We start from the raw sequence: 15,967 nt of genomic DNA, 5'->3' as shown, positions 1-15,967 counted from the left end.
GTGACCTCATTAAAAGCATAAGTCATCTCCCCGTTCGACACGAAACTGAGTAATAATTATCTCATACACGTCAGGAGAAGTGACAGAAGAAGTAACATTGCTAATGCTGGCTGCAGTCCCTAACTGTCCCTTCTTGGCACTCTAGATCATCTCAGCCACGTCCCACAACCTCTTGCCTGCCACACGTACTTCTTTTGGGTGAACATCATCACGCCCCACGCTGGTAGAGCCAGCCACTTGTTTTCCTCTCGATACCGATAGTGTCATACTGTTTGGACAAGTCCTAGTGACAGCGGCCAACGATGGACAACCGTCTACCAAAAACAAGAAGCAACATTAGCAAAACATGACCCATTATGAAAAGAATCCAATGGAAGGAATATTACCTCTAGTTGACTCATGGACATCTATCCATAGACTGGTCTGCCTAAGATTCTCCGGTGTCAGGATCACCCTCCAATTTCTCTCCCCTAAAAGAATCCTCAAGATGTCAGCTATCCTCAAGTACGACACGTCACTGACTTGTCCATCCAAAACAAAAAGATGACCTGTGTAACCAAATGAATACATCAACCCATATAATACAAAAGAAAGAAATAAAAAATGAATTACTTGCTTCCCTCCACTCATTCGGAACTGTGACATGAGGGTCGAAAACTAATTTCTCTCGTGCGAAGAAGTATGCACTTTTCCAACCATCATCCTCCACCGGGAGCCCAATTATCAAAGGTGCTTCTCCCTTGCAAACAAGCTCGTACCTACCCTTCTCTATGGCATGCTCCCTCAACACATAATGAGCTAACAAGTAATGCAAAGAAAATTTCATACCGCGTGTTTTCGCTTGGCACTGAAGCTCCAAAATTAACCTCACTGTGTTCGACATCAACTGCCTGGGAGCAATTTCATGGAATCTAAGCAACTCCATATCAATTCTAGAACATGAAACCTAAAACTAGCCTGGCAAGGTGTTAATCCGTATACATCCTAATCGACCTTTTCGATGTTCTTAGTACGAAGAGTCTCAGCATTGTGAGGGAAATCATATATTCGTCGTATCCTCGTGAGGTCATCATCATTCAATGTAGATGCAGGGTTCGTCTCTGGTTATAAGAATCCCTTTCTCCAATGGAAGTGAACTCTGTTTCTTTTCGAAGTGAACTCCAAAAGAAATAAAATAATGGACTGTCTGTTCTGTTTCAATTGAGAACAAAGGCAGGGACAATATTGAAACTAAACTGCAAGCAACGTCCACTCCTTAGTTTAGCACGTCCATCAGGTCAGCTACCACGTCCATCGATAAGTTAATGCCTTCATATTGCAATGAAACCCCAAACGTCTTGGTTTCCCAACATCCCATTGGTTCCAACCCATCACAAGAGAATATCGCTCCCCAAAGCACATGAATAAATATTTACACCATAGACCTTAATCTATGCAATCATACCTAAGTATGTCAATTAAAAAAGGACTTACACTGACATGAAAATGTCATCAAATTAACTTAGTGTGTTAGCTATTTCCATATAGATAGAGATTGATTACACCTATATTATAATGATGTTTGGCGCCTAATATTATTAGTGGGAATTTTTATTTTTCTGTTAAAATGCTTATTTCCACGTGAAATTAAAATGTCTATTGTCAGCAGTTGTTGCCAATGTTAAGAAATGTTCTTAGGCCAAAATACATGTTGAATGTTCCGACTTGCTTGTGCATCAATTCTTGTTTAAATCATACTTTCGATATATGATTCAACGATTCATGTGACTTGAAAAATATTATGGAGATAAATGTGAAGCTCAACTTTCCTTATGTGGTTTGAAATTGAGGAGTTCAAAATTCAACTTCAATGAAGGACACTGACATATGAAGATAACATTTAAGCTTCCATACATATACATATACATATAAATGAAGAGATTCAAAGTTGGCTATTGAAAGAAACAAAATCAGGAGACTTTCCTATATGACTAGTCGATTTATAGTCTTGATATTATTAATTTCTGCAGCACAAAAGGAGGAGTTTTGACCTAAAATCAAGGGATGTGATTTAGACAATAAAATGTGACATCTTGTGTTTGTGATAAAGCTTTGATTCTAGTCTTTTGTTGCAGCAAAAGTTGGCGGTCATTAAGAAGGAAACAAGGAATCTATGATGCCAAGTCTAACTGTTTCATCAAAGTAGAAGAAGAGCTTTATATTTCCTACTTTGTGAGCTTTATATCTCTCTAAACCCTACTCTTTTATACCTTTCATTTATTGCTTTAATTATTTGCTTCACACTGCAATAATCTGCTCATACCTTGGTTGATTCTACTTGTGAAAATTTTTGTACTATCTTGAATCTGCCCGAATCGACTCTAAGTGCTCAAAGTGATTTTGGGTGCGTTTGGCTAAGCATTTAGCATAAATGTTAAGACACACCCAAACGACAATTTCACGGTACAAAATCCGAGACATTTTTTGTAGCATTTTATACTACTTTCAAAATGCTACCAATTTGAACAATTTTTGAAGCATTTCCATTTATATTCCTTTTATGTTCATAATATTTCATTATTATTCCCATTATACCCTTCACCCCATTAATAACAAGTTATCTATATTTTATAAATTAATTAATAAATATTTTTTATTTTATAAATTAATAAATTATCTTTATTTTTATAAATTAATAAATTACCTTTATTTATAAATTAATTATCTTTATTTTATAAATTAATTTCTATTTATTTTTACATTTATATGCTTCTACTTCAACTAAAATGCATAATATCCCAACATGTATATAATTTGTCACAAAATGTTACATCAACAAAAGTCGAACCAAATACTGCTAACCATTCATGCAGCATATTTACTACTAAAATTGTCCAACATTTTTATTATTACCATTTATGCTAGCATATGTACTACTTTCAACATGCTTTACCAAACGCACCCTTTACAATAACTTAAAATATCATCAATGTTTTCAACAAAAAAACAAGCGATAAATGTATTTAGTAAATGAGCAACAATCTATTCGGTGTAAATTTTATTCAACACTTGCGTACCATAGTACTGGTCAACATTTTTAGATGATGTATTTGTTTTATACACGAATAACAATTATGCTAATAATGAAGATTATGATTTCCCATGGTAAATACATACTCTCACTCAAATAAAATTGAAATCCATTGTTTAATAAACACAATGAAATTATGTTTTGCATACAGAAAATCCCTTTTTTCATCAAAATACACTATAATCTTTAAATAAGGCTAAACAAAATTAAGATTCTTTTAACGCAACCTGGAAGAAACATAAAACTATAAAAAAATAATATAATCTATTTTTTAATCCATTGGAACTCAATACGTTGTTACTGAAACAACACAGCCCACTGGAGATTACAACTAGTTAACCAAAATGGTGATTGAAACTCAATTAAACAGTTTATTATAAATAAATTTCTTGGAGATTTATACATTCCTTTAAAAACCTAGATTTTAAACATGCACTGAGTTATTTGATGTGCGATTGCATCGGGCAAAAAAATCGTGTGCTCAAAATGTAGAGGGATAAACTTCCAATACGCAAGAACAATAATAAATCGTCGGTGTCACTCATAACAAATTGTCGAAAATCACTCTGCAAGGATCGTCAGTTTAGGGCTTTCAATTGAGAATTCTTTTTTTTAGTTGGGTAACATTCTCGGAAATTATTCAGGGAAAGGGGCTTATTTTAAATTTTAAAATTTTCCAGCTCATTGGTCCTAGTAAACATGCCATCTAGAGATGGGATATTTTGTGATACTTATCTTTGGGATGCCTAGCGTTGTCGTTATTATTCTCTTCTCATTTTTTATTTTATTTTATTTTTTAGAAAGACCCACAGACCACACACACGCTAAATCATGCCCGAGGGACATGAAGACTACCATAGCGGAGATGAGAATAGAACCCTAAACCTCCAGGTCTTGGGCAAACAACCTGACCAATCAGGCTATCTCCCTTCTCATTATTCTCTTCTCATTAACTTTCTAGCTAATCATTTTTTTTTTTTGAAAAATGACAAAGAGCTCAAAAATTTGGTAACCTAAGTCTACATGGCATGTCAAGTCAAAATTGAATGAAATTAGTTATTCCTCTTTTTAATTCAATAAAATAACCATAGATCTAAGACAAAATTCAATGTAATTCAGTTATTCCACTATTTTAACTCATGGAATAAACATAGGTTTGAGACGAATTCATTATTTTTTAAAAGTATGGTCCAGAATCCATTGTTTTTTACAAGCACAATCCAAAATCCATTATTTTTTACAAGCACATTGCAGAATCCATTGTTTTTTAAACGTACAATCTAGAATCAACTGTTTTTAGTCTATAATCCATTATTTTTTTAAAACACAATCTAGAATTAAAACGATGGAATAACTAATTCTAGATACATATATGGAGCCAAAATCTAGATCCATCGTCTAAAGAGGTATATAATGAAATTAAACAACCAAAACTCACAATTTAACTTAGTAAGACGAGGAAATGAGAATGGATTGGAAGTGCAAAACCATTATTACATCATTTACATGCCTATGAAACTCAAATGCATTATTATACTAAAATCTGTAGAATGACACGGAAATCAATGGAATAACTATTCCGGCGATCCAAGGGTTGAAACCTGTAGAGCTCAATAAGGCAAAGTCAACGGTGGTGGTGGTGGTTCGCAGAGAGATGGCCTATGGTGGCCGGTTGGGCTCTAAAAGTTTCGGTTGGCAGAGGCTTCAAGCTAAGATTCCGGTGAAGTAGGCTACTATTGGGGGTAAATGAAGGTTGGGGGTGAGTCATGACACTTCAACACTTTAGATCGGTGGTTACCGGCCCTCTACGATGGTCGGATGGTGGACCTTGGGTTCCGACAGTGAAGGAGAAAGAGCGAGAAAGAAAGAGAAAAGATAGAGAAAAAAAGTGGAAGAGAGAGAACGTGAGAGTGAGGGGGAGGGGAGAGAGTGTGTATTTGTTTGAAATTTTCAAAATTCAAAATTTGTCTCACATGTCGAGTTAGCATCCTAATCACACTACCACCTAAATTTGAATTCTTTCAAGGGCCATCACTTTTTGAGCTGCGTAAGACTATTGTTTTTATTTTTATTTTTGTAGGGTCACAGGGGTAGTTACTCCCATAACCCCACCCCTTCCAAAGAAAAATCCCAACCCAAATCTCCCATAGGAAATTTGAACCCGGGTCCTTCAAAGAACTAGGCAGGGTAGCCAGACAACCAGACTACACCTTATCCTTTGTAGCTAGGCAGGGTAGCCTCCCACAGGAGCCCTTAACAGCATGAAGATAGGAGAAATGGTGTGCTTAGAAATGAAAATAACTTAAAAGCATGAACAACATATGAGAAATCACGACAAGTGAAATTTAAATATGCAAATACTCAGTAATAAGCATGGAATGACCCGACTTGGCCGGTTTTTAGTACACCAGAGAGTAGAGAACTTTCAAGTCTATGAAGACGCAAAATCCACAAGGACCACAAATTGAAGTACAGACAAGCCATAGCGAAAGGCATAGGCATTTATGTAGCTTTCCATGAAGATATCGGTGGAGTTTCAGAGTCTTTGTGAGTAGCAGAAATTGCTCCATACCTGTCACCTTTTATAGCATCTGCTGCAGCAATAGCTTCAAGTTCAGCCATATCTTCAGGTGTTAATTTGATAGATAAGGCTCCAATGTTCTGGTTGAAGTTTTCAATCTTAGTGGTACCAGGAATCGGACACACATCATCCCCTTGGTGATGGACCCACGCCAATGCTAGCTGAGATGGGGTGCATCCTTTACTTGCTGCCATTTCACTAACACGCTCAAATAGTTTTTTGTTGTGCTCCAGATTTTCAGGCTGGAACCTAGGTAGATACTGCAACCACAAAAAAAAAAAACACTTTGTGTTAAAACTGATCACGGGCTTGGTTTAGCAAATAGTGGATCTTATTCCATGATGAAATCATACACATTTCTATTTGCCGACTCACTGCAAGTCTGATTATAGAGGAAATTCAAGCAATAGGTCACTATATTGAAATTTCCACCTAACCAAAACCAAAAGTAGTATAAGACACAGACGGAAGGCCTCATGATTGACTAGAAAGAGTTAGTTTCTTACTGGTGCTCTAGCCTCATTCTACACAAAGGGTCAACTACTGGGCAAAATTCATCGACAGGAACCGTGAAATATTTTATAAGATCAATTTTTTAAGCTTTCAAAAGATTATTGATTTGAAAGAAACATATTTTAGAACATCTATTATGTAAAAGGGGAAGAATGATACTAGTACTACACTGCTTTGTACACCTAATGGCTAATGCACATGTAATACATTCAGAAGATTATAATTTGTGAGGTAAATGAACTAACCTGTCTATAGTCATCCTTGGAAATGTTCTCAAGCAACTTAGGCCCTGAAGAAAAGAATCCTCGTCCTAGAGGACTATATGCAACAATCCCGATGCCAAGTTCCCTGAACAATTAGTTACTTCAGCACTCAGATTGCTAAATTAGCACTCTATGACGAATTCATACCTTTTTTTTTTCCAAAATAATTTTCTGGTCCTTTGAAAAGTTCACTTGGAAAAATTGATGCCTCACCTGCAAGTAGGAATGATTTCTTCCTCCACATCTCTCGACCATAAGGACCACTCCAACTGCACAGCTGTAATTGGATGAACAGCATGGGCCCTTCTGATTGTTGAAGCAGATGCCTCCGAGAGACCTATATATTTTATCTTACCCTCTTCAACAAGTTTCTTCAGTTCACCCATCTAGCAATAGACACAGTAAAGCGTCAAAGAACATTCAATCGTGAGATTGTTCTGAACTCTGAATATTTCGTCTACAGAAGGAAAATTAGCGAAACAGAGGGACACCTAAAACAGAGAAAGAGCACGTTACATCATAACCCATAGAATTTAGTCAAAGAAGTTCACAGTCGGAAGTGGGATCCTGATCACCAGTTGAGTAAGGAATACAGCTTTGACTTTGAGCAAGTATATTCATTTGTACAATATGTATGCACATGCATAAGCAAACACTACATAATTCATGTGAGAATTCATACAAGTTTTTGCAAGAATTCATGTTAGAAACAAACAAAATACACATTAATCCAGACCTGATGCCGGTTGAAGCAAATGATTAGGTTTAGAGATAAAGAAAGGGAAAGACAAAAATTAATTAATTAAAGGCAAAAAGGCTAAATTACTGTGACTTCAATGGGAACAGTTGTGTCAATCCGGTGTTGATAATAAAGATCAATGCTATCAACATCGAGTCGCTTCAAGCTCCCCTCACAAGCAGCCCTAACATACGCCGGATCGCCAAGTATCTCCATCTTGCCGTCGCCGATACTGATTCCGAACTTCGTCGCCAGTTCCACTCTCTCCCGCATCCCTCCCTTCAAGGCCTGGCTCAGTATGCGACTCCAATTAAGATTCTCTCTCACACATATAAACAAACAGAAGAACTACATACGTATACAAATTTTGTAGAGAAAGTAAAAGGACCTTCCCGAGGAGGATCTCGTTGATGTGGGGACCGTAGACATCGGACGTGTCGAGGAAGGTGACGCCAGAGTCAATAGCGTGGTGGATGAGAGCGATCATGTCGGGTTCGGGTTTAGGAGGGCCATAGAAGGCGGACATGCCCATACAGCCTAGTCCCTGAGCTGATACCTCCAGGCCTTGTGAGCCCATCCTTATCCTCTTCACCACTGCTGCCATTTCTTCACTTCCAAGTACACAGTCTCTGTAGTTGTGTACAATGGAGTTCGCTAAAAAACTCAGTGAGTGAGAGAAGAAGTAGCGATTGCTGGTTTCTTATATAGAGAGCGAGTGAGGACTGTGGTGTGAGGTTAATGGAGAAACTGTTTCTGTTTCTGTGCGGATTCAATCAACTGTAACGAACGAAGAAGATTCCCTACGGCTATGGAAGAAGATTCCCTACGGCTATGGTCCTCCCATATATGTATGTATATGGTTAAATCGAGCCGGATATCCATATTCCATAAAGAAGCCGGCGAGACACAAGAAGACAATTAGACAAATATATACAAGACATTTTTTTATAGAATTATATATATATATATATATATAAATCTTTTTTGTAGAAAAAATTTATATATATATAGGAATTGTTTTATAAAAAAAATATAAATAGATATTAAGTAATGTGAGGGCGATTATGGGCGGACCAACCAATATAAATTGTTACTCATGGAGAGGACATACTATTATGGGGGTTAATACCACTTTGGTTATCGAAAGATTGAGCATTTTCCAATTTAGTTACTTAATGTTCAAACGTCTCAACTAACTAACCTAAAGTTTAAATTTGTTTCAAACTACACACTCAGGTAGATTTTGAGAATTTCGGTCAGCTTATTTGCTTACGTGGAATATAAAACTAGTAAAATTATTTTTTGTGCTGATGTGGAATAATTTATCTGAAATTAATTTAAAATAAATTAAATATAAAAGAGCCAGGTCATCTTCTTCCCCAATTGTATCTTCAGTACACGATTTCAGTTTTCAGCTTCATACAATCCAAGACCACCCAGCTTCACCTCGCATGATGGCTTCGACGAGGAACCGACATCCTTCAGTGATATTTTGTCGAACACCGGAGCTGACATCCTTCACACTCCGCTTCCTCTGTCTTGTAGTAATAAAACCAGATCTGCAACAACAACACTTTTTTGTTCTTTCCCAATTCTCTCTCTTCCTTGTTCTAATCGGGTAGCTGGTGACGTACGTACCGAAGATCTTATTCCCTTTCGGATAGCGACGAGGGGAGAGCTTGTGGAGTAACGGTTGGGGTTCTATAGAAGATTTGATTCCCTTTGTATATATCTGAAAGGACTGGAGCTCTTGAGGCTGAAGTAGTAAAAGAAGACTCTTGTGGTGGTAGTGGAGGGTTTTCAGTATATGGGTTGAGAAGGATATGAATGGATATCTGGCAGAGGCGGACCTACGTTGAAGGACTGGGGGCACGTGATGAAAAAAAAAATTTTAATACTAAATATGCTATAATTAGTTAATTATGTCAAATAAATTTTAAGGCCCCCAATTAAAAAAATTGATGCCCCCAATCCATTAATTTTTGTCCAATCCACTAACTAGTTTAGACTTAACCCAACCTCATAAATCTTAGAAATTGTTTCATGTGACGCTACAAATTCAACAAAAAAAGCTCAGGCACATAGCCTTTTGAGATACTTGCAATCATTTGATTTTGTTTTCAATTTGTAACTAATGTTGACTATGTTGGGGATTACATATGAATTATCATTGGTTTTGCAAATAAAACATGGAGACATGTTGAATGCTATTGTGATAATTACAATGTATCTTTTTATTGCTTTGAACTATTATTAATGTGTTTTTGTATTTGTAATCAATAATCATAACCATAACATATAAAACCCAACAAAAAAAAATTCCGGGGGCAGCCCACTGATACAAATTCCTGGGTCCGCCACTGATATCTGGGTTTGAAAGGATAATCCATAATCTTTTTTCATTTGTAATTTTTTTATTTAAATAGTTAAATTTTACATCTTTATTTTCATTTTTATTTTTGCATTTGTGATTTTTTTGAATACTTATTTTCCATTTGGCAACTGTCAAGCCGTACAAGCAATGCAGTTAACAATCAACAGCCATGTAGGCACTTTGACTGACCAAAATATGAGAATTCTGACCGAGTGACTATATTGAAACAAATAAAAACTTCAGGTGATCATTTTGAAACATTTGAACTTTGAGTGACCAAATTGAAAAATGTCCAATCTTTCAGTGACCAAAAGTGGTATTAAGCTTTAAATTGGTCAATTTAATTAGTCCTTCAATTTTGGAGGTAAAGAACATTGTTATCAATTATAGGTGATCTAAACTAAATCGAAAATGACATATAACCCAAGCTTTTGATAGCCCAAAGCATCTCAAGTTTAGGTGGCATGTCCAGTCAGTAATTTTATGTGGACAACTTTTAAATTTTGAAAATTAAACACAAATACCCACTCTCTCTCCCTTCCACCTCACTCTCACGTTCTCTATTTCTCTCCTCTTTCAATCCTCAGTTTTCCTCTCATTGTCGGAATCAAGGTCAACAATCCGGCCACTACCTATTGATCCGAAGCGCCAGAACATCATGACTCATCTCCAACCTTCGTTTGCTGCCAACAACTACTTATTTTGCCAGAATCTCGATTTGAAATCGTGGCCAACTAAAATTTTGGAGCCCAATTCGACCACCGTAGGTCACCCCTCTGCTAATCACCATCACTGTTGGACTTGCCTTGATGAGCTATACATATTTTAGCCCCTGGATGGTCGGAATAGCCGCTGGAAAGTAAAAATCCATTTGTAACCCAGTTTTGCCCCATTTACTAGGTATTTTTTTATTTTGGCTTCATATTCTGAATCTATAGAGGATTTTATTTCAGAATCTATCGATTTTGGTGTCATTTCACTGTTTTTAATCTCAGACAGATTGATATTCCATTGTTTTTTTTATGGTTATTCTACTGTTTTTAATCCCAGAAAGATTGCTATTCCACTGTTTTTAATATTAGACAGATTGTTATTCAATTGATTTAAAATATTGATTTAGTTATTTTTTGTTTTTAATTTCATTCCATAGATTTTGAGTGTTGATATATGATTTTTTAATGGATTTCAGTCACGATATGGTGGTTAATAATGAAGACATTGCATTGGGGGATGAATGAGGTCGTTGACGGGTTGAATAACAAAAACACGAGGTGATTGAACGAATAAACAATGTAATTCAAATAAATCTCAATGGATTTCAAGTAAAAAAATGATGATTTAGTTTTTTCATTGTTTTAATACAAATAAATAATCATTGGTCTGAGATGAAATTAAATGGAATTAGTTATTCCACTGTTTCAATTAATGGAATACACATAGGTCTAAGATGAAATTCATAGTTTTATAAAAGTGCAGTCTAGAATCCATTATTTTTTAAAAGCACAGTTCAAAATTTATTTTTTTAACTCTTTTAATCCATAGTTTTTTCACTAAGACGAAATTATTCATTCCAATGTTTTAATTCAATGAAATAAACATTGGTCTGGGACGAAATTGAATGGAATTAGTTATTCCACTATTTCAATTCATGGAATAAACATAAGTCTGAGACGAAATTCATTATTTTCTAAAAGCATAGTCCATAATCCATTGTTTTTAGTCCAAAATTCACTATTCTTTTAAAACACAATCTAGAATCCATTGTTTTTAGTCCATAATTCATTATTTTTAAAATTTCATCGTTTTCAAAAACAATGGAATTAAGAACGATCAGGTAAAATCATCGATAATGGATCTTGTTAGAAAGAGTTTTATGTGTTGATTCCGAATATATAATTTTTTTTCCTAATCTACCATGTATTTTGAAAGTTAAAACGTTTTAAATTTCGTTTAAGAAAAGGAAAAATTAAAAAACAATGATGTCATACTAAGATTTGAAGCATGTAGTTTTAAAGAAATGAGGGTATTTTTTTCTCAAGAATCATATTTCAATTTTGCCCAATCATCACATGAGTCAACATGCCATATAGATTTGGACTACCTTGAGCTATCAAGATTGGGCTATCTACCACTATTGAAACTGAATTTACCAAATTTAAAGTTGAATTGTCACATTACCTAACATCATGATATGTTACAAAAATATTTTCTTCATATTTAATAGATGAAATATGATATTAGATGGTCCAGAGCACACACTATTGAAGTTTGTTGTTTTTATGGGTGTCCTTATTCGTTTTAAGAAACTAAAAATAATTTTTTTTAATTAAAAGAGTACATGTCAATTATACCCTCATTTTCCTCTTGATGTGGATTCTGGAGGATCATATTAGCAGAAAAGGTATAGACTCATCAATCATTGATCAATCAAATCTCCATCAAATCCATGGACTCATGGGTCCAAAATCTCATCAAATTATTCTTACAGAAGGCAAAGACGGCAGTCACTTTTCCGAATCTGCAGTGACAGATCTAGGAAATGGATTTGAGGGAGTTGGTTAGTGACGGAAATAAAAAAAAAAGGTTTGACGGGAGTTCAGGAATAACGTCCTGACATTTTTTTTGGACTATTTACGAAAAATGATTGAGAATAAGAAAATATCTATACAATCATTAAATTGCACATACAAGTTAAAACATCAAATGTTCAAGATAACCAAAAAAAAAACAATCATTTAAGGTTTGCTCGATAATTTTTCATTAAGTACAAATCATCTATCATCGTGTGTATAAATTAATAATTATAATTTTTATGTTAACCATACATATTATATACTTATTAGGAAATAAAAGTATTTTTTTGGAAATTTAAGGAGCTAGTGAAGAGGAATACATGTATTTTTAGAAAGATGTGTAATTTATATTCTATTATATATATTATATATATAATATCTTCTTTTTTTTTGGTAAGGGAAAGGTGGTAACTTTATTAGCTAGAATTTGACAGAAGATATGCCGTTACAACCTCTTTGAGCCAAGTAGGGTCATAAGACAATCTCCATTCATACGGAATTGGAGAACTCAAAGCAAATTGTGCAATACAATGTGCTACCTTGTTGGTGTTTCTTGGACTAAACATAAACTTCAAAGAGACAAAGAAATCCCTAATTTCTTGAACAAGTGATCCATCTTCATTAAGGCCAATCTCAAGCGAGTTAATCTTGTCTATGGCTCCCTTAGCATCACTAATAACCGTGATATCCATCAACCCACAACTGGTAGCCAACCTGGCCCCTTTGCGAATTGCATAAAGTTCAACACTCTCCACAGACTGCAACCTACCTACTGGGACTGCAGAAGCCACTACCAGTCATCCAACATGGTCCCACACAACATAGCCAACCGCATACCACGATGATGACAGATCGCACCCAGCATCAACGTTAACAAAAAAACATACCTGGAGGTGGAGGTTTCCATCGGGTCTCCCTATCAACCTTAAGACTTTGAACTCCAGTTTGATGGCAGCTCGTGAAAGTCCAAAAGAAAGTCTGGAATCCATTCAAACAGGCCCTCTATTGGCCTCCCCTTTCAGTGATGGATTGTGCGATTTCTAAAGTTCCACACTTCCCAGACAACCATGAGGAAAAACTTCATATCAGCAGCAGTTAGAGCCATTTTTAAACTAACGAGACAATCAAGAAAGCTTCCACCCAATGAATTACGTAGAACATCCCAAAATCAGCATTTCTTCCAAGCCGGCCTTATACCAGCACAATGGAATAGATAATGCATAGTACTATCATTTTCAGACCCACAGAGAGGGCAACAAAGAATACAAGGAACTTTAAGATTACCTGTAGTGGGAATAATATTCAAGCACGCCCGCTAGATAAAAATATTAACCTTTGGAGGCAATTGTTGAGCCCATAACCACTTCCACAAAACTTTCATCCAGTCAATTGAAGAGGAAGGAACCATGTGTTTCAAATCCATTGAGAGATAATAAGCACTTCTGATAGAATATGTCCTTTTTTTTTTATCGGAGTGCCAAGACAATCTGTCTTCAATCCGTCGGGCAGGCCGTAGTAAACCCAAGATGATCTTTGCCTCGAATTGCAGAAAATTTGACCGTGCAAGAGCCTCATCCCATTGGCCATGTTGATCTAATAAGCAAGATACATAACTGTCAGGATGCAAATTTTTGAGAGAAACCACCTCGAAAGACCGTGGAGTAGGCAACCATCTATCGTCATACAGTTTGATCCGCTCCCCATTGCCTACCACCCACCGAGTACCCTGGCTCAATAAATCTCGTCCCCATAAAAGACCCCGCCAAGTGAAAGAAGGATTACATCCTAATCCAGCATTCCAAATATTTCCTCGGGGAAAATATTCCCTTTCAAAATTCTTGCCACCAGAGAATTTGGTCTTTGAATTAGTCTCCAAATACGTTTCCCCAAAAGGGCTTGATTAAAACTAAATATATCTCGAAAACCCCATACGTCCCTTACTCTTGTGCTCACATAAGTTTCTCCCATCTTTTCCAATGAAGCTTCCGCTTATCTTCTGAACCACCCCACCAATATTGCGCACATGCCCTCTGAATATCATTGCATAAGCTCATTGGTAACTGAAAACATGATAGACCATATGTAGGAATATATTGGATTACTGATTTTATCAGCGTCTCCCGCCCTCCCATTGAGAATCTGCTTTCTTTCGACCCATTTGACTTCCTCATTATTCAATCTTTGATATACCCAACGTGCATGCTCTTGTTCCACAATGTAATCGTAGGCAAACCTAAGTAGTAATCATGTCGATTCACTACTGGCATGCCAAAAATATTCTTCACTAAATTGACATTATGTCTAGATGTATTAGGACTGAAAGAAAGAGCACTCTTCGTATAATTTATCAGTTGGCCTAAGACTTTCTCATACAGTCTTAGACTAGTCTTAACATTGTTGCAGTCATCTACGGTAGCACGACAGAATATTAAACTATCATCAGCAAAAAATAGGTGGGATACCGAGGGACTAGCCCGAGCCACTTTGATTCCTCTAAGCAGTCCAGTATTTCTTGCCTGAGAGAGGATCGAAGATAGACCTGTGCATATAAAACAAACAAATATGGTGATAGAGGATCTCCCTGACGAATGCCTCGAGTAGGGATTAAATTTCCAACAACTTCCCTATTAATGAGAAATGAATATGAGATTGAGCTAACGCATTTCATAATTAGGCCACACCACTTCTCAGTAAACCCCAACCGTAGCATTATTGCCTCCAGAAAATCTCATTCCACCCGATCATATGCTTTACTCATATCAAGTTTTAAAGCAGTATAACCGGTTCTGGGAGAGAGGAGGGCAAATTTTATTTTCAAATGTGGTGTACATGTAAGCATGCTTCCACATCATCAAGCCTATGTGGCAATGCCACCTAAATTTGGGAACATTTTGGAAAAAAAATGTTGGGATATTTAGAGACTGTTTGGTTTGGGTATTTTTCATTTTCATTTTCTGAAAATATATAAATTATGTTTAGTTTATCATGTTCATTTTTATTTTTCAGAAAATGAATCCTCATTTTCTGAAAATATAGAAAACGTCTAAACGACGTTTTCCACAAATTGAAAACGCGATCGATATTGTTGCTCCGTCAATTTTTATAAGTGGTTGCGTATAAGTGTACAACTGCTGCACTTTTTTCCTTGGTCTTGCTGCGTATATGGGCTTTTGTTGGGCTTCATGGAAAAAGGCTTTCGTGGGTTTTTTATTCATATGTTTACAAGTCACAGCATTCAGGGCCAGTTTAGTAAGATATTTTGCCCAGCATTTCTACTACTTGATAGCATAAATGCTTGTTGCTTGTCAAACGACAATTTTCGAGTAGCAAAACCGAGGAAATTTTAGTAGCATATTAAAGCCTTTCTGGAAATGCTACATTTTAGGACAATTTTACTAGCATTTTCGAATTTATGTCATTATTGTCCTCAAACTTTTAATGTTATACCCACAATATCCTTAAGAAATTCTCCCTTTTTGGGCAACTCCGTCAACCCCGGGCCCATAGTCAGGATCATCCGGTGTAGCTCACCAGCACTCCCGCTGCTGCTCTCTTAAGGATTTTTTTTGAAAAATCAAGATTTTTTAATTTCTTTTTATTCGTTTTCTTGTACAATAATGATAGAGATAGCATTGACATATGACATGTGTAATTATTTTAATTATTTATATTTATTTTATAAATTTTTGTTATTTATTTTACTATTTATTTACATTTGTTTCAACTAAAATGCATACTATCCCTGTATGTAATTTATCACATAATATTACATAGCATAAATGTTATCAATAAAATTAAACCAAACACTATCAACCATTCAAAACCATTCAAACAACATATCTGCTACTAAAATT

At 35.8% G+C, this 15,967-nt stretch overlaps 2 protein-coding genes across 2 annotated transcripts; both read right to left on the bottom strand.

The window, feature by feature from the left end:
• Positions 1 to 5,392: 5,392 nt before the first annotated feature.
• LOC119997675 (probable aldo-keto reductase 2) lies at positions 5,393 to 8,063 on the bottom strand. Its single transcript, XM_038844841.1, has 5 exons — positions 7,555 to 8,063; positions 7,254 to 7,454; positions 6,641 to 6,813; positions 6,410 to 6,512; positions 5,393 to 5,911 (listed from the first exon to the last, which is right to left on the bottom strand). Exons 1-5 carry the CDS (start codon positions 7,768 to 7,770, stop codon positions 5,573 to 5,575), a joined length of 1,032 nt encoding a protein of 343 aa, XP_038700769.1. The 5' UTR covers positions 7,771 to 8,063; the 3' UTR covers positions 5,393 to 5,572.
• Positions 8,064 to 12,529: 4,466 nt separating this feature from the next.
• Positions 12,530 to 14,823, bottom strand: LOC119996123. The gene is made up of 7 exons (XM_038842654.1): positions 14,700 to 14,823; positions 14,304 to 14,652; positions 14,046 to 14,143; positions 13,447 to 13,898; positions 13,266 to 13,339; positions 13,001 to 13,068; positions 12,530 to 12,903 (listed from the first exon to the last, which is right to left on the bottom strand). Exons 1-7 carry the CDS (start codon positions 14,821 to 14,823, stop codon positions 12,530 to 12,532), a joined length of 1,539 nt encoding a protein of 512 aa, XP_038698582.1.
• Between the last annotated feature and the right edge of the window lie 1,144 nt (positions 14,824 to 15,967).

The sequence above is a fragment of the Tripterygium wilfordii genome, chromosome 1 (assembly GCF_013401445.1).
Source record: "Tripterygium wilfordii isolate XIE 37 chromosome 1, ASM1340144v1, whole genome shotgun sequence".
NCBI classification, from domain to species: Eukaryota; Viridiplantae; Streptophyta; class Magnoliopsida; order Celastrales; family Celastraceae; genus Tripterygium; species Tripterygium wilfordii.
Note: the sequence above shows the minus strand (reverse complement) of the source record. Positions and strands in the feature narration are given on the sequence as shown.